The sequence below is a fragment of the Pseudorca crassidens genome, chromosome 5 (assembly GCF_039906515.1).
Source record: "Pseudorca crassidens isolate mPseCra1 chromosome 5, mPseCra1.hap1, whole genome shotgun sequence".
In the NCBI taxonomy this organism is placed as follows: Eukaryota; Metazoa; Chordata; class Mammalia; order Artiodactyla; family Delphinidae; genus Pseudorca; species Pseudorca crassidens.
In genome coordinates, this window is record NC_090300.1 from 71163260 (window position 1) to 71182548 (window position 19289).

The following is a 19289-nucleotide window of genomic DNA, read 5'->3' on the forward strand; positions in this document are numbered from 1 at the left end:
GTTTTCCAGGCACTGGAGCCTTTCACAGATGTCTGTTGTTAGGCTCCAGTTCACAGAATTCTGCAAATGCAGAAGCAGGCTTTCCTTCTCCAAAGGCACAAACCTTCCTTCACAGGTTACAGGGAACTCTAGAAACACACATCCTCCCAACAGCCACTGTAATAGAGGCGGCAGACCTGCAAAAATAGAGCATGCAGTTGCCAGGGAGGCCGCAGTGCCTCAATGCTCTCTCTCTCTCTCTCACACACACAGTAAATTTCTCTTGCTTTTCCATGCGTGCCCTTGTATTTCCCACAGGCTAATAACTTTAAAAAATCATCTGAAAACTCAGCCAGGTCCTTTCTGTTGTAAGACAGTGTGCATCATGGTGGGCTTGTTGGACTCCAATCGTGGTTGGGAGTCCTGAGTGGAAGGCTGTGTGCTGTCACTACTATCTAAGTGTGCCCTGGGGGGGGTCCCACCAATTCTGGGATCCCCAGAGAGATGGAGATAAAACCATCCTTCTAGGGCTGCTGGGAGAATCAGAGGAAATAACCTGTAGTATGATCTACAGAGGGTTTTTCACTCGTGAGTCCCTAACCAGCTGTGTTTTCCCTCCACTGAAGCCCCTCGGGGTGACTGTGTATGTTTACATTTTCCTGAGACAATGCTGGTTTACTCCTATAATCCTGGCATGATTGTTAATAACACTTTTTTCATGCTCAAAAGTGTCCAGGGTTAGGCAATAAATTATATGCTCATACTATTTTTAGCTCTCTTGAATACTTGAATTATTCCCAGTTTCAATAATGCAAACTTGCCATGGGTAGGGGCCATTGCTCACTTTCTGGTATTTCACAAGAACAAAGGAATGGAATTTGTCTGATTAAGAACTCTGAGGCAACCTTGACACTAAGATGGCATTTCCAGTCCCACTGTGATGCTGTGTGTGAGACCCTCCTACCTTGTAGCATTGGTGGTGTGCGTGCTGTAGCCATAACTATGTGGCCTCCGCTTGAGAATGGCCACTTGACTGAGGGCACTTTTTGCTAAGCTAGCATGTACCTTCTATTTTGTTTTGCTTTGTGTTACTTCTTTATATTTACAAAATATAAATAAATCTATTGTGTTTCTATTTATTTTAAGTCAGATGTAGTCATTGTAAGCATCCAGAGACTTATGAAAACAGAAAATAAAAATCACCCGTAACCCTATCACCCAGAGATAATCATTTATTTTTTAATTGAGGTAGAGTTGGTGTACAATATTATATAAGTTTCAGGTGTACAACATAGTGATTCATAATTTTTAAAGATTATAATCCATTTATAGTTATTATAAAATACAATACCACATTCCCTGTGCTAAACAATATACCCTCATAGCTTATTTATTTTATACATAGAAGCTGGTACCTCTTAATTCCCTACCCCTTTCTCTTTTTTTTTTATTTTTTATTGGAGTATAATTGCTTTACAATGGTGTCTTAGTTTCTGCTTTATAACAAAGTGAATCAGTTATACATATACATATGTTCCCATATCTCTTCCCTCTTGCGTCTCCCTCCTTCCCACCCTCCCTGTCCCACGCCTCCAGGCGGTCACAAAGCACCGAGCCGATCTCCCTGTGATATGCGGCTGCTTCCCACTAGCTATCAACCTTACATTTGGTAGTGTATATATGTCCATGCCTCTCTCTCACTTTGTCACAGCTCACCCTTCCCCTTCCCCATATCCTCAAGTCCATTCTCTAGTAGGTCTGTGTCTTTATTCCTGTCTTACCCCTAGGTTCTTCATGACATTTTTCTTTTCTTAAATTCCAAATATATGTGTTAGCATACGGTATTTGTTTTTCTCTTTCTGACTTACTTCACTCTGTATGACAGACTCTAGGTCTATCCACCTCATTTCGTTTCTTTTTATGGCTGAGTAATATTCCATTATATATATGTGCCACATCTTCTTTATCCATTCATCCGATGATGGACACTTAGGTTGTTTGCATCTCTGGGCTATTGTAAATAGAGCTGCAATGAACATTTTGGTACTTGACTCTTTTTGAATTATGGTTTTCTCAGGGTATGTGCCCAGTAGAGGGATTGCTGGGTCATATGGTAGTTCTATTTGTAGTTTTATAAGGAACCTCCATACTGTTCTCCACAGTAGCTGTATCAATTTACATTCCTGCCAACAGTGCAAGAGGGTTCCCTTTTCTCCACACCCTCTCCAGCATTTATTGTTTCTAGATTTCTTGATGATGGCCATTCTGACTGGTGTGAGATGATACCTCATTGTAGTTTTGATTTGCATTTCTCTAATGATTAATGATGTTGAGCATTCTTTCATGTGTTTGTTGGCAGTCTGTATATCTTCTTTGGAGAAATGTCTATTTAGGTCTTCTGCCCATTTTTGGATTGGGTTATTTGTTTTTTTGTGATTGAGCTGCATGAGCTGCTTATAAATTTTGGAGATTAATCCTTTGTCAGTTGCTTCATTTGCAAATATCTTCTCCCTTCTGAGGGTTGTCTTTTGGTCTTGTTTATGGTTTCCTTTGCTGTGCAAAAACTTTGACGTTTCATTAGGTCCCATTTGTTTATTTTTGTTTTTATTTCCATTTCTCTAGGAGGTGGGTCAAAAAGGATCTTGCTGTGATTTATGTCATAGAGTGTTCTGCCTATGTTTTCCTCTAAGAGTTTGATAGTCTCTGGCATTACATTTAGGTCTTTAATCCATTTTGAGCTTATTTTTGTGTGTGGTGTTAGGGAGTGATCTAATCGCATACTTTTATATGTACCTATCCAGTTTTCCCAGCACCACTTATTGAAGAGGCTGTTCTTTCTCCACTGTACATTCCTGCCTCCTTTATCAAAGATAAGGTGACCATATGTGCATGGGTTTATCTCTGGGCTTTCTATCCTGTTCCATTGATCTATCTTTCTGTTTCTGTGCCAGTACCATACTGTCTTGATTACTTTAGCTTTGTAGTATAGTCTGAAGCCAGGGAGCCTGATTCCTCCAGCTCCATTTTTCATTCTCAAGATTGCTTTGGCCATTCGGGGTCTTTTGTGTTTCCATACAAATTGTGAAATTTTTGTTCTAGTTCTGTGAAAAATGCCAGTGGTAGTTTGATAGGGATTGCATTGAATCTGTAGATTGCTTTGGGTAGTAGAGTCATTTTCACAATGTTGATTCTTCCAATCCAAGAACATGGTATATCTCTCCATCTATTTGTATCATCTTTAATTTCTTTCATCAGTGTCATAATTTTCTGCATACAGGTCTTTTGTCTCCTTAGGTAGGTTTATTCCTAGATATTTTATTCTTTTTGTTGCAATAGTAAATGGGAATGTTTTCTTCATTTCACTTTCAGATTTTTCATCATTAGTGTATAAGAATGCTAGAGATTTCTGTGCATTAATTTTGTATCCTGCTACTTTACCAACTTCATTGATTAGCTCTAGTAGTTTTCTGGTAGCATCTTTAGGATTCTCTATGTATAGTATCATGTCATCTGCAAACAGTGACAGCTTTACTTCTTCTTTTCTGATTTGGATTCCTTTTATTTCCTTTTCTTCTCTGATTGCTAAGGCTAAAACTTCCAAAACTATGTTGCATAATAGTGGTGAGAGTGGGCAACCTTGTCTTGTTTCTGATCTTAGTGGAAATGCTTTCAGTTTTTCACCATTGAGGATGATGTTGGCTGTGGGTTTGTCATATATGGCCTTTATTATGTTGAAGAAAGTTCCCTCTATGCCTACTTTCTGCAGAGTTTTTTATCATAAACGGGTGTTGAATTTTGTCAAAAGCTTTTCCTGCATCTATTGAGACGATCATATGGTTTTTCTCCTTCAATTTGTTAATATGGTGTATCACGTTGTTTGATTTGTGTATATTGAAGAATCCTTGCATTCCTGGCATAAACCCCACTTGATCATGGTGTATGATCCTTTTAATGTGCTGTTGGATTCTGTTTGCTAGTATTTTGTTGAGGATTTTTGCATCTATGTTCATCAGTGATATTGGCCTGTAGTTTTCTTTCTTTGTGACATCCCTGTCTGGTTTTGGTATCAGGGTGATGGTGGCCTCGTAGAATGAGTTTGGGAGTGTTCCTCCCTCTGCTGTATTTTGGAAGAGTTTGAGAAAGATAGGTGTTAGCTCTTCTCTAAATGTTTGATAGAATTTGCCTGTGAAGCCATCTGGTCCTGGGCTTTTGTTTGTTGGAAGATTTTTAATCACAGTTTCCATTTCAGTGCTTGTGATTGGTCTGTTCATATTTTCTATTTCTTCCTGATTCAGTCTTGTCAGGTTGTGCATTTCTAACAATTTGTCCATTTCTTCCAGGTTGTCCATTTTATTGGCATAGAGTTGCTTGTAGTAATCTCTCATCATCTTTTGTATTTCTGCAGTGTCAGTTGTTACTTCTCCTTTTTCATTTCTAATGCTGTTGATTTGAGTCTTCTCCTTTTTTTCTTGATGAGTCTGGCTAATGGTTTATCAATTTTGTTTATCTTCTCAAAGAACCAGCTTTTAGTTTTATTGATCTTTGCTATTGTTTCCTTCATTTCTTTTTCATTTATTTCTGATCTGATTTTTATGATTTCTTTCCTTCTGCTAACTTTGGTTTTTTTTTTTCTTCTTGTTTCTCTAATTGCTTTAGGTGCAAGGTTAGGTTGTGTATTCGAGATATTTCCTGTTTCTTAAGGTAGGATTGTATTGCTATAAACTTCCCTCTTAGGACTGCTTTTGCTGCATCCCATTGATTTTGGGTTGTCATGTCTCCATTGTCATTTGTTTCTAGGTATTTTTTTATTTCCTCTTTGATTTCTTCAGTGATCACTTCGTTATTAAGTAGTGTATTGTTTAGCTTCCATGTGTTTGTATTTTTTACAGATCTTTTCCTGTACTTGATATCTAGTCTCATAGCGTTGTGGTCGGAAAAGATACTTGATACAATTTCAATTTTCTTAAATATACCAAGGCTTGATGTGTGACCCAAGATATGATCTATCCTGGAGAATGTTCCATGAGCACTTGAGAAAAATGTGTATTCTGTTGTTTTTGGATGGAATGTCCTATAAATATCAATTAAGTCCATCTTGTTTAATGTATCATTTATAGCTTGTGTTTCCTTATTTATTTTCATTTTGGATGATCTGTCCATTAGTGAAAGTGGGGTGTTAAAGTCCCCTACTATGAATGTGTTACTGTTGATTTCCCCTTTTATGGCTGTTAGTATTTGCCTAATGTATTGAGGTGCTCCTATGTTGGGTGCATAAATATTTACAATTGTTATATCTTCTTCTTGGATCGATCCCTTGATCATTATGTAGTGTCCTTCTTTGTCTCTTCTAATAGTCTTTATTTTAAAGTCTATTTTCTCTGATATGAGAGTTGCTACTGCAGATTTCTTTTGATTTCCATTTGCATGGAATATCTTTTTTCATCCCCTCACTTTCAGTCTGTATGTGTCTCTAGGTCTGAAGTGGGTCTCTTGTAGACAGCAAATATATGGATCTTGTTTTTGTATCCATTCAGCCAATCTTTGTCTTTCGGTGGGAGCATTTAGTCCATTTACATTTAAGGTAATTATCGATATGTATGTTCCTATTCCCATTTTCTTAATTGTTTTGCGTTCGTTATTGTAGGTCTTTTCCTTCTCTTGTGTTTCTTGCCTAGAGAAGTTCCTTTAGCAGTTGTTGTAAAGCTGGTTTGGTCATGCTGAACTCTCTCAGCTTTTGCTTGTCTGTAAAGGTTTTAATTTCTCCATCAAATCTGAATGAGATCCTTGCTGGGTACAGTAATCTTGGTTGCAGGTTTTTCTCCTTCATCACTTTAAATATGTCCTGCCAGTCCCTTCTGGCTTGCAGAGTTTCTGCTGAAAGATCAGCTGTTAACCTTATGGGGGTTCCCTTGTGTGTTATTTGCTGTTCTTCCCTTGCTCCTTTTAGTATGTTTTCTTTGTATTTAATTTTTGACAGTTTGATTAATATGTGTCGGCATATTTCTCCTTGGATTTATCCTGCATGGGACTCTCTGTGCTTCCTGGACTTGATTAACTATTTCCTTTCCCATATTAGGGAAGTTTTCAACTATAATCTCTTCAAATATTTTCTCAGTCCCTTTCTTTTTCTCTTCTTCTTCTGGAACCCCTCTAATTCGAATGTTGGTGCATTTAATGTTGTCCCAGAGGTCTCTGAGACTGTCCTCAGTTCTTTTCATTCTTTTTTCTTTATTCTGCTCTGCAGTAGTTATTTCCACTATTTTATCTTCTAGGTCACTTATCTGTTCTTCTGCCTCAGTTATTCTGCTATTGAACCCTTCTAGAGTATTTTTCATTTCATTTATTGTGTTTTTATCGTTGCTTGTTTCATCGTTAGTTCTTCTAGGTCCTTGTTAAATGTTTCTTGCATTTTGTCCATTCTATTTCCAAGATTTTGGATCATCTTTACTATCATTATTCTGAATTCTTTTTCAGGTAGACTGCCTATTTTGTCCTCATTTGTTAGGTCTGGTGGGTTTTTATCTTGCTCCTTCATCTGCTGTGTGTTTTTCTGTCTTCTCATTTTGCTTATCTTACTGTGTTTGGGGTCTCCTCTTTGCAGGCTGTAGGGTCATAGTTCCCGTTGTTTTTGGTGTCTGTCCCCAGTGGCTAAGGTTGGTTCAGTAGGTTGTGTAGGCTTCCTGGTGGAGGGGACTAGTGCCCGTGTTCTGGTGGATGAGGCTGGATCTTGTCTTTCTGGTGGGCAGGTCCATGTCTGGTGGTGTGTTTTGGGGTGTCTGTGGACTTATTATGATTTTAGGCAGCCTCTCTGCTAATGGGTGGGGTTGTGTTCCTGTCTTGCTAGTTGTTTGGCATAGGATGTCCAGCACTGTAGCTTGCTGGTCGTTGAGTGAAGCTGGGTACTGGTGTTGAGATGGAGATCTCTGGGAGATTTTCGCCGTTTGATATTATGTGGAGCTGGGAGGTCTCTTGTGGACCAGTGTCCTGAAGTTGGCTCTCCCACCTCAGAGGCACAGCACTGACTCCTGGCTGCAGCACCAAGAGCCTTTCATCCACACGGCTCAGAATAAAAGGGAGAAAAAGTAGAAAGGAAGAATTAGTAGAAGTAGAAAGAAGGAAAGAAAGAAAGAAAGAAAGAAAGAAAGGAGGGAGGGAGGAAGGAAGGAAGGAAGGAGGGAAGGAAGAAAGAAAGATGATAAAGTAAAATAAAATAAAGTAAGATAAAATATAATAGTTATTAAAATAAAAAAATAATTATTAAGAGAATAAAAGAAAAAAATTAAAAAAAAAAAAGATGGACAGATAGAACCCTAGGACAAATGGTGGAAGCAAAGCTATACAGACAAAATCTCACACAGAAGCATACACATACACACTCACAAAAAGAGGAAAACGGGAAAAAACCATAAATCTTGCTCTCAAAGTCCACCTCCTTAATTTGGGATGGCTCGTTGTCTATTCAGGTATTCCACAGATGCAGGGTACATCAGGTTGATTGTGGAGCTTTAATCCGCTGCTTCTGAGGCTGCTGGGAGGGATTTCCCTTTCTCTTCTTTGTTCTCACAGGTCCCGGGGCTCAGCTTTGCATTTGGCCCTGCCTCTGCGTGTAGGTCGCTGGACGGCGTCTGTTTTCTGCTCAGACAGGACGGGGTTAAAGGAACCGCTGATTCGGCGGCTCTGGCGCACTCAGGCCGAGAGGAGGGAGGGGCATGGAGTGCGGGGCGGGCCTGCGGCGGCAGAGGCCGGCGTGACATTGCACCAGCGTGAGGCGCGCCGTGCGTTCTTCCGGGGAAGTTGTCCCTGGATCCCGGGACCCTGGCAGTGGCGGGCTGCACAGGCTCCCCGGAAGGGGGGTGTGGATAGTGACCTGTGCTCGCACACAGGCTTCTTGGTGGCGGCAGCAGGAGCCTTAGCGTCTCCTGCCCGTCTCTGGGGTCCGCGCTTTTAGCCGCGGCTCGCGCCCGTCTCTGGAGCTCCTTTAAGCAGCGCTCTTAATCCCCTCTCCTCGCGCACCAGGAAACAAAGAGGGAAGAAAAAGTCTCTTGCCTCTTCGGCAGGTCCAGACTTTTCCCCGGACTCCCTCCCGACTAGGCGTGGCGCACTAACCCCCTGCAGGCTGTGTTCACGCCGCCAACCCCAGTCCTCGCCCGGCGCTCCGACCGAAGCCCGAGCCTCAGCTCGCAGCCCCGCCCGCCCCAGCGGTTGAGCAGACAAGCCTCTCGGCCTGGTGGGTGCCGGTCGGCCCTGATCCTCTGTGCGGGAATCTCTCCGCTTTGCTCTCCGCAGCCCTGTTGCTGTGCTCTCCTACGCAGACCCGAAGCTTTCCCCCTCCGCCACCCGCAGTCTCCGCCGGCGAAGGGTCTTCCTATTGTGTGGAAAACTTTCCTCCTTCACAGCTCCCTCCCACTGGTGCAGGTCCCGTCCCTATCATTTTGTCTCTGTTTATTCTTTTTTCTTTTGCCCTACCCAGGTACGTGGGGGGTTTCTTGCCTTTTGGGAGGTCTGAGGTCTTCTGCCAGCGTTCAGTAGGTGTTCTATAGGAGTTGTTCCACGTGTAGATGTATTTCTGATGTATCTGTAGGGAGGAAGGTGATCTCCGCGTCTTAGTCTTCAGCCATCTTCCCCCCACCCCTATCTTGCCCCTCCCTTTTTCCCTCTCCTCACTGGTAACCACTAATTTGTCAGAGATAATCAGTATTAATACTTTATTTTATTTCCTTTTAGATTGTTTCTAACCTCTGTCCTACCACACATGTATATACATATGTAAGTCCAGGTAATATTCCTTCCTTCCCTCCCTCCCTTTCTCCCTTTCTTCCTTCCTTCCTTCTTTCTTTCTGAATTATTGTAACAAATTTGAATAACATTATTCATAATATTTTATAACATTTTTTCCACTAACAATTGTTTTTTTGGACATCATTCCATGGTAAAAATATATCCTCACATTTGTAATGACCACATTGTATTCACTGTGCAGTATAACGTGTCTTATTTAGCCAATTCTCTGCTGATGGATACTTAGTTTCACTATATTTTTTTGGTATTAGATGCAATGTTGTGTGAGTGTGTAATGTTGCTATTGTACACAATGTTTTGCTATTAGACATAAAATTATGTACTTTTCTACTATTAGACACAGTGTTGTAATGTACAACCTTCTATATTTATGTCTTTGCATTTGTCTGAATTATTTCCTTAGGATACATTTTTATTTATTTATTATTAAAATTTTTTACTGAAGTATAGTTGATGTACAATATTATATAAGTTACAGGTGTACAATGTAATGATTCACAATTTTTTAAGATTATATTCCATTTACAGTTGGCTATATTCCCCGTGTATCCTTGAAGATACATTTTTAGAATTGCAGTCTTGCGGTTAAAAATATGCTCAGTTCTAAGTGCTTTCGTGCCCTATTACTACCCAAGAAGTACACAAGAAGGTGCAATATCATTGCTTTTAACTCTTAAATAAGCTTGCAGGCTAGTAGGTTTTCAAGCAAAAATGCTATGAAAACTTGAAGAGAAATTGTCTGATAATGATCTCATACTGCTGTTCCCTTGTTCAGCTTCCTGTCCCTGGGAATAAAGACGGGGAAAATGGAAATACTTGCAGCTTCCTTTTCTCTGTCCAGAGGGTCTCTGCTCCTTTCCCCTGGTAAACGTCCACAGAGGACTGCAGAGTCTGTGTTATTGAACTGCATCCATCAGTGCCTCTGCTTAGTTAATGTGCGGTGGGTTTGTCAGTTTCAGGAGCATCATTTGCTCATCATACACTGTTTTGTCATAGCTAGGACACAGGCGACTTTTTTTTTTTCTGAGAAGATTGTTTCTTCCTTTGTTTTAGGCTGAAGAAATGTCAACCATTGGGAGTTTTGAAGGATTGCAGCCTGTGTCTCCGAAGCAAGAGGGAGATGACCAAAACTCTGAGACTGATCAGCTGTCCACGGAGGAGGGTGACCCAGGCACTGTCTCAGGGCCAAGGCAGACTTCAAGGCTTCCAAGTGTGACCGAATCAGCACTCTACCCCAGTCCCTATCACCAGCCTTATATCTCACGGAAGTACTTCATTACACGGGTAAAATAATAAAATCATGAATTTAAATACTACATAAAACTTCTCCTTAAAAATATCCTAATATCCTTCCATATACCACATGTTTTACCAACTGTTTTCATGTTCGTTATCTTGTGTAATAGTCACAATAACTGTGAAGTAGTCATCCTTATCTCCATTTTATAGGCGGAAGATCTGAATTTCGGAGAAGTTAAGGGTCTATTTTTGACTACCAGATAGTATCAAGGAGAAGCATGTTCTCCAGCCTCCATGAGTCTTTGGCTCCTGAGTCCTGTATTCATGCTAGACCTGACCTCAATAAATTAATGCTCTATGGAGAGAGAACCAGACTGGCTAGAATATAAGGCTGGGAGCCCAGAGGGAATATTTGTTGTAAGTCTGGAAAAGACATGGGTGATGGAGTGGAAAGGGTTACTGAGCATGGGCTAAACCTCAAGGGTCTACACGGGCATGCTGGTATAACACTACGGGGACAAACACTTTATTCCAATCCTATAGCTGCAGTTTGGAGCTGAGCTTCTTCCGTGTGCGTCAAAGCAGTGAGCTTGTAGGCTATCATCAACTGGGGGCAACATTGCAGATTGTGCTCTGTGGCAGCAGAGAGCTTCTTCAAGTGTACATGGAACATCTCTTTGTTGAAAAAAAACTTTTCAACTCAACTGCTAAATAAGTGGTGGCCAAGAGTTTGAGACTATTTATAATGCTTTAACTAACAAACCCTGATTTGTTAGCCTTTAAAATATATCTTTGGTTAAGATAAAGTTGTAGCTAAAGAGACTCAATATGTGTGTGTGTGTGTGTTTGAAGATATATACCTATATTACCTGTATTCAGTGACTCATATGTGCAGAGTGCTTTGGCATGTTCTATACTATGTGTGTGTTTGTGTGTTTTTGCATAGGGAAAGAAAATGGTTTATTTTCTAAAGTATAAGAACTTTATTGAATATGCAAAGTTAAGCTTAAGATATAGCTGGGAAAGAAATCAAAGCATCCCTTAGAGTGTCCTTTTCTTTGATAGTGATGATGAGAGATGAACAGGATTTGACGAGAGAAGAACAGTGATGAATGATATAGAATAAGGGCTTTATCATTGGAAGCTGGTTCAATTAAGAGAGCTGCCTGAGAAGTCTATGCAAAGCTGTTGTCTTTGCATCTGATGATGGGTCTGAAGTTGCTATAGATCAACCAATTGGCTGTTGTGAAGTAGGAATAGGAAATAGGGAATAACCTCAACCTGGATGGACAAACTGGAATTCCTTTTGACCGAGCGGCTCCCACCATGGAAAAATGGAACCTGTGTTTGTCTCCCACCAAGTTTGAACTTGAAGATGTGAGTCACTTTCAGGAGAAGCCAGTGCTCTTCTCCACCGAGTGAGCTGCACACTTACCCAGTTCAGGGAAGGAGGATCTGAGGGAGGAGGTCTGACTGTAGCAAAAGGAGCTGTAGGTCCAGGGGCTTCCCCACCCCCTCCCATGCCATCAAGTAAACAGGAGGTTGGCAGCTGTGAATATGAGCTGCACTTGGGCCTGATTGTCCTGCCTTCATCTTCAATAAGGAATCATGACTGATGTTTCACTTCTGCCTTTCAAATCTGACACAAACGTCTCTTGTGGCCAACACTAGTTTAGAAGCAGACAGGAAAGGAAATTCTAGAAAATGTAGTTCTAGCTTAGCTAAACTGACACAGTCTAAAGCTACAACAGAGCTTTTGTTTGTTTATTTATTTATTTACATGATGCTTTTATGTGTGTGGCTCTATGTAGCTTATAAAATACAGTCCCCTGGAGAAGCACTGTGAGGTAGGCAGGAAGGGGCTTATCACTCTTGTTTTAGTGGTAAACATATTGAAGTTTCAGAGGAGTGAAGTGACCTAAGCCACGTAATATTAGTGTAAGAGCTGTAGCTAGACTCTGTACCTTCTGTCTCTAAGTCCGGTGCTCTTTCTGCCATAATGTACAATTGAACGTATGGCCCCCTAGTAAAGATTTTCAGTGATTGACTACGATTCATGTAAAGAACATCTTCTCCAATAGGTGTATAGAAAGTAACTTTAAGTTCTCAAGAGCTTGGGAAAGGAAAACCTTCTTCTAATCTTATCAGTGAGTCTGAAGTAGACCTGAGGACTCTTTAGGAGGTATCTGTAAAGGCTACGTTCCCAAGCAGTCAGCATTAACTTTCCTTCAGACCAAGAGACAAAATATGAAGAGGTTTTTTCTTTTTTAGCATGTGAGTATAATGAACGTGCTTTAATGCATATGAGGATAATGAAAATACAATTGTTGGTTCGACTGAAACAATGATAAATATTATTTTGAATAAATAATGATCCAGTTTTACTACCTTGTAAACCACAAATCTGCTGATGTGGTGGTAGCTGAGGAAATGGGAGGAGACATTGTATGTATGTATATGTGTGTGTGTGTGTGTGTGTGTGTGTGTGTATATATATATATACACATATATATAAATTTTCTCATCTTCAAAGTATGGATAAAATGTCAGTTTTATATGGGAGTTTAAGCTAATTTTTAAAGAGTTCTTAATACAGTGTAAGACACATCTATTAACATTTCATAAACAGCATCTCTTGCTATTCTAAATGCTTTCTTTCTCTTTTTTGCTGACTTGGCATTCACATTCCTGTTATTGGTAATAGGAATGATATTAAGATGCCCATGACCTCACCATGACCCCTAAGGTGAGATACAAATGTAGACCTATAGGGTCTGTAGCAGGAAAGAGGTTCAAATGAAGGAAGCTAACTGATTTTCTCAAGGGATAATTAGATCAGGCCAGGGCTCTGAATGACTCAGATCTATGAAACATACATCATAATGTTTTGCTTCTTAGAGCTGAAATGAGATCTAAGGATGATATGGGCCAATGCTTCTCAGTCTTTATCGTGCAAACGGATCACCTGGAGAGCTTGTTAAAATACTGGTTTGATTCAATGGGTCTGGGATGAGGCCTTAGATTCTGCATTTATATAAACTCTCTGGCAATGCTCATGCTTTCTGTCCACCTACCACACTTTGAACACCAAGTTGCTAGTCAATTCTCTAATTTTTAGAGGCAACTAAGGTCCAGAGAGGGGCAGTAGCTCACCCAAGGTCCTAACAGTTAGTGGGCACTGACTTGCCCAAGAGGTTAGTAAGTAGCAAAGCTAGGGTTAGAACAAATGTTCCCCAATTCCCATTCATAGTTCTGTGATCCCATGCAGTGATTTAAAATAAATCAGTTTATTACAGTGTAAGAATTTTAAGGATATATCTTGCAAATTCAGAAAAGCAGTAAGTGACTGAGTGGAGAAATTCCTTAGCCATGCATTTTATTTTATTACAGGGTTCTAAAATAATTTCACAGGAGGTGGTTTATTGAAAAAAATTGGAAAATGTGGGCAAGCAAGATAAAAGTCACCATAATTCCACAGTTCAAAGTTAACCAAAATATATGAATGTGCTTTTATACATTTTGGTGAATAACCTTACTTTTTCTTACATGTACATTTTATTGTGCAAAGGAATAGAATTACATGCCAAATATTTATTATGTCAATAACTGTAGTTTCATAAAATCATTTTTAACACTCTATAATATCCCGCTATGGAGATGTAGTACAATCTGTGTAAGTTTTGCTGGATATTTAAGTTGGTTCTTGTTCATATCTGGAAAGGAAAGTTATTCCTTGGCTTGCTGAGGCAGGATGGCACTCAGTTACTCAGCTGCCAGGAGTGGACACCCAATGCTATAATAAGAAAGAGGATCAGTATATGAGTTTCAAGCTGGTTATGCAAAGATGTGACTGATATGAAAGTATAGATCAATTTAAGACAAACAAGGCATTTTTAGCATCATAATATCGTGCATTAGATCACATCTCTGAATACCTGGTCGTAAAACAAACCAGTCTGGTCCCTTCAACCTCTTGTGTTCTTTTATGGGTCACTCTGGGTTGTTGCTTTCTTCCCTCAGGCTTCCAGCCAATTATTTATTTACTGCAAATTTGCCGTTCTGATACAGCTTAGCATTCTTTCTCAGAGCCAGGAGGGGCCTCATAAAATATCCAACCCCACCCCTGAGACACATAAAGAAGATGTGACTTGTCCAAAGACAACCAGCAACTTAGGGGTCATAGCAGGCCAGGAACCCAAGACTCCTGGAACTTTCTACCACCCATCCACTGCCTCTGGCCTTGGACAATGAATGAGGAGTCACAGTAATGAAGGTCTGAACCACTTGCTATCAGTGTGCTTGGATAACCTTTTCCTCATATTTTTGTTCATCTGCTATTATTGCTTAGACATATCTAAAAATGGCCTACTGTCTTCTCTCAACAAAAGTACCCCTCAAGGCTAATAACTTGAGGTATATTATGATAATCACTTTAGTCGTGGAGAGTGATATTCAAAAGCAACTTCTTATGAAAGGAACAATACTTGATCCGCATGGGGAAAGATATATTTAAACTCCCTGTAGGACTCTGTATTTGCAGATACCTTATCAGAAAGTTGAAAGCGATTAGAGATGGGGAATTATCTCTAAATTTATACTTGAGAATGTAAATTACATACAAACTAATGGGACTAAAACTCTTTGATCTTTTAATATTTAATTAATGGTTCCCCATGGCCTTTTTATAGCCTGTGTTCTATTGTGAGCAACAAGATTTTAATAAGCAGGTTTGGGACTTCCCATTGTGTGGCAAGATGTTGTTGCCTTTATGACACTAATTTGACTTTCATACTCTCTCCTTTTCCCTCTTCTCTTACGACACGCTTCCCCATGTCTTGCTCTTGTACTGGGAACAACTAAATATATTAGTTGTATTGTTATTGTCTGTATGAGCTTCTTTGTGATTTAGAAATTATATATCTCACTGGGCAAAGTGTTTCTTGAATCCCCTCCTTACACTGAAATCCTTTGAAGATGGTAATAAAGTTGATGTTTCTATCTGAGGGCAGACACTTAACAATCATGAAATAAGAAGCATTTCCTTCATTTTCAGGGAGAGACAAATCTGTCTGGGCTTTACAAATCACATCCAATTCACAGCTGGTTTTCTTACCTTATGAAGATACCACAAAGTAAACTCTTGGTATGACGACACCCTCAAGGGAGAGTTGATTGTGTCTAAGTCCCTAGGAGCATTCCTTTCTATCTTGTCCCATCCTCTCACTGTCTAGCTAAGGGGTCCAGTACATGGGAAAATATTAGTAGCAGACATGAATATTGTTTGTGTGGCTCCTGGCCCTGGGCTATTCTAGCTCGAGGAAACACAAGGAGACAAATACATATGTCTTTGAACTTTCCTCAGTACGTTTGTTTTGATTGAAAATATTTAGTGCTAGACTATTAGAGAAAATATTGACCATTAAGCTATGTAGTGACTTATAAGTAAGGATCCCCCTAATGATTTTTTCTTAAAATTTAGAATTAGAAATGTATTTGTACTCTCTTGCCAGGCTTTCTCTGGTCGAGTGATGAGTACATATCATTCCATTATACTTTCGTATGAGTCTTAGAGTGCAAGGAGTCTCAGAGCTAATTGTTCAGTAACCATTTGATCCCCCAATCCTGGTACAATGATTTCCCTTCTATTTAATGTTAACAAGAAGAATGATAATGAAGTCTTTTATTCTTCAGTGTTACCAAATGTTTTCACCATTCCCTAACAGCTGTTACAGTTAATGATATCTTATCCATCTAACAAATGCTTACACCGATGCATGGAATGACAAGGTGACTTACCATGGGTCTCACAGCCAGCAGAAAGGCTGAGATTTAAAACCTTGTCCCAGACACAAGTCAAAGTGTTCACACACTTTATTTCATTTTTGACACTAAAAGGCTGAAGTTAATTTATCATAGTAACCAATAATAACAAATGGAGGAGAGTAAAATACTCTATCAGGATATGATGCATAACTGTTCCATAGAGGCATAACTGATATTTCTACTGAAGGTAAGAATTCAGGCAGTGAGGACACGGACAGAACTCCAGAGACTTCCAAACTGTTCTATAAGGAATACACTTCATTTTTAGTGTTTAACTTTTGAAAATGTGTATAGCCAAACAACACCCATCCACTGGCTCCATCCACCAAGTTCCTTCCCTACCCTTAGGGAACCGCTGTTAACATTTTCTATGTATCCTTCTAGAGTGACTTTAGGCCTGTACAAACACAAATACGTATTCTTACCCATTCTCCTCCTTTTCACACAAAAAGTTGCCATATTTACCCTTTCTTCTGAACATTTTTTTCCTTTCACTTAATAACGTATTTTGAAATCAAAGATTAGTACATGTTTCTTCATTTTTTACATATTTATCATATTTCATTGCATGGATATGTCCCATAATATATCTAACAACTCTACTATTGATAGATATTTGCATGGTTTCCAAGTTTTTGCTATCCACAAACTAGGCTGCAAAGGACACTTTATACATATGTCATTTTGTACATATGCAAGAGTATCTATAGTATAACTTCACAGAAATGGAATGTGTGGATCGAAGATTAGATCATTTTGATAGCTTTTGCCAATTGCCTTCCATAGGGAAGACAAGTAAGGTTTTGAAAAATTCTACATTCTTTTATTCATCTTTACATGTTTTTGGCAAAGTATCTGGCATAAAAGCATCCAACAAAATGCTTATTTTAGGATTATTTCATTATTCTCCAATTCCACTTATAATGTTTTTCTTCTGAAAAGTATTAGTTTCACTACCAAGTTATATTAGCTTGAGGCAGAAATTATGTGACTACACGAAAAGAGACAGGAAAAATAGCCACGATGAGTCATCAAAGAAAGCATCATTTTTTAGAGAACTTTGACCAGTGGGCCTAGTAGAGTCAGGCTGTATCACGGGGAGCCAAGGATGGTGGATGATGGGAGAATTGTCACAGAATCAGGAAATTTCCCTGCAGGGTAGTCCAGTCCTACCAGCTGGATTACTGGAAACCAGTGATGTTGACACAATCTCCTGTGTCAGTGGGAGCTCAAGGCATATTTGACTAGTGTCCCAGAACTTACTGATTTTGTGACACACAGGTTTCAGCAAGCACGGGGTACCATACTAGCTTTCTGACAATCCTTTAACCAGCAGCAGAGGATGACAAAAGAGTTGGAAATCATTCAGTCCCCTGGCTGACTGTCCAATCCAACAGGAAACTTGTTAAAATTGAAAATTAGAATCTCTCAGTGTAAAAGGCTATGGTCATATTTTCTTAAAGATTTCCAGGAGGTTTTGATCATCAGCTTGGCTCAGAAAGCTTTGGTTCAGTCTATTCAGTTGTCTTATAGATAAAGAAATGGAAGCCAAGGAAAGTTAAATAATTATCTGTAGGCCACAGAATTTATTCATGACATATCTGGAATATGAACACAGGTCACTCAATTCCCTGTAGTTGTCCTATCCATTTCCTGGATGACTTGTGCTGTGTGGAATGAGTGGAAGGGAGGGGGACAGATAAGTACTTGAAGTTCTGTACCATTTACTACCACTTCATCTGAAGCAGCTCCATTCTTTTCCTGTATTTTACATGTGGACTCATCTAAGATTTTTCTTAACTGATGGACTCTGTGGCTGTAGTCTTTCAAAGCCTTTTATCGTAGTTTGAGAAAACAAGCAAACCAAAATCCTACAATCACCTCACCTCTGAGAGAAGATATTTGAATGGGTCCTAGCTAGGCTAGTATCCCCATTTCCTTCTGGGAGAGAAAGGTCTCAAGCTAGGAGGATTAGGAATGTTAATGTTTGTGGAAGATTAGGTGTCTAGCATAAAGCCCTATTACATAGAGACTATATGAGAACTTGTAACATACTAGTCCCAGGGTTGGGCATGAGACCAGCACTGTGTTGTAGGCCTAGAAGTGGAATGTCTGGGTTTCCTGTCTTGTCTCTGTCACTTCTTGGCCGAGTGAACTTGACAAGTTATATACTTCCCTACACAGACCCCTGTTTTCACACTTATAAAATGGGATGGCTTCTAATAGATAAGCCCTTGGTGTAGTGGTTCTCAACCTTGGCTATACATTGGAGTTATCTGGGATGCTTTAAAAAAATCCTGATGTACTGTTAGGTGAATCCAGTCCACTGAGTATCTGATATAATTGGCCTGGTGCACAGCCCTGGCATTAGGATTTTCAGAAGCTCCGCCAGTGATTCTGATGGGTAACCAAGGCTGAGAGTAACTGCCTAGAGAACAATGGTTCTTATAGTAGAGTCCCACACCAAGAGCATCACCCAGGAACTTGTTAGAAATGTAAATTCTCAGGCCCACCCCAGAACTACTGAATCAGAAACTCTGGGGACAGTGCCCAGAAATCTGTTTTAAGACACATTTCAGGTGATCCTGATGTGTGCTGAAGTTTAAGAATCACTGAGCTAGAGGGTCTGTGAATGTATTATTAAGACAGGGTTAATCCATTTTTAAGCTAGAGGCAGGCTCATAGTAGGAATTCCTTTTGGGATAAAGGTAAAAAAAGAGAGGTAAGGAGACAAAAAATTCATTTCCCAGAGCCAGATAAAACTATAGTCAGAATACTGGAAGAAGCTTTCCTCTTTGTGTTTTATGACCATGTACTCTTTGAAGAGAGAAAGGTTAGATTTTAAAAATGTATGTATTGCTAAATGCATTGAACTTCCTGATACACATTTGTTTATTAGAAAAACTGGTGCTCTGAAAATAGCTATCTTCATTTCTATGAGAAAATGTGAGTAAGATTATAGAAATCTCACAGGACTTGCATCACTTTTGTCCCACCCAAGGAGAGCAACTTAGTGAATACCAGAGTTTAAGACTAAGCTCTCCAGCAGGCAGTGCCTACAACAAACAGGCAACTCCAAGAATTATCTTTCCTGGTCAACTTTTTGGAGGAATTGCTGGGATATAGTAATTAATCATAAGCATGAAGAGGACTCAGTCTTCTCTAAACTAGGTATTCTCTTTCTCCTACTCAGCCAGGGGCCATTGAGCCTGCCACGGAAGACTTGAAAGGCCACATTGCCAAGACTTCTGGAGAGAACATTCAAGGCTTCTGGCTCTCGACAGAGTGAGTAGTTATGACTAAGTGAAGGGCAGTGGAAATCTAGCCTTTTCCTTGACAACACCATAATAGAATAGGAGATGGCCCAGTGGAAGAATTTCTCCTGCTTACAGTGAGATAATTGATTGACATATCGAGCAGGAGAGTAAAGTTTCATGGTGCCCCATGGC

General features: G+C 39.8%; 1 protein-coding gene across 1 annotated transcript in view; it reads left to right on the plus strand.

Moving 5' to 3' along the window:
- TPRG1 (tumor protein p63 regulated 1) overlaps positions 1–19289 on the plus strand; it is a 183544-nt gene that overhangs the window by 62730 nt on the left and 101525 nt on the right. The window contains exons 2-3 of the mRNA XM_067738399.1: positions 9832–10062; positions 19034–19125. Coding sequence (XP_067594500.1) covers positions 9841–10062; positions 19034–19125 — 314 coding nt within the window. The 5' untranslated portion in view covers positions 9832–9840. The remainder of the gene's footprint in view (positions 1–9831; positions 10063–19033; positions 19126–19289) is intronic.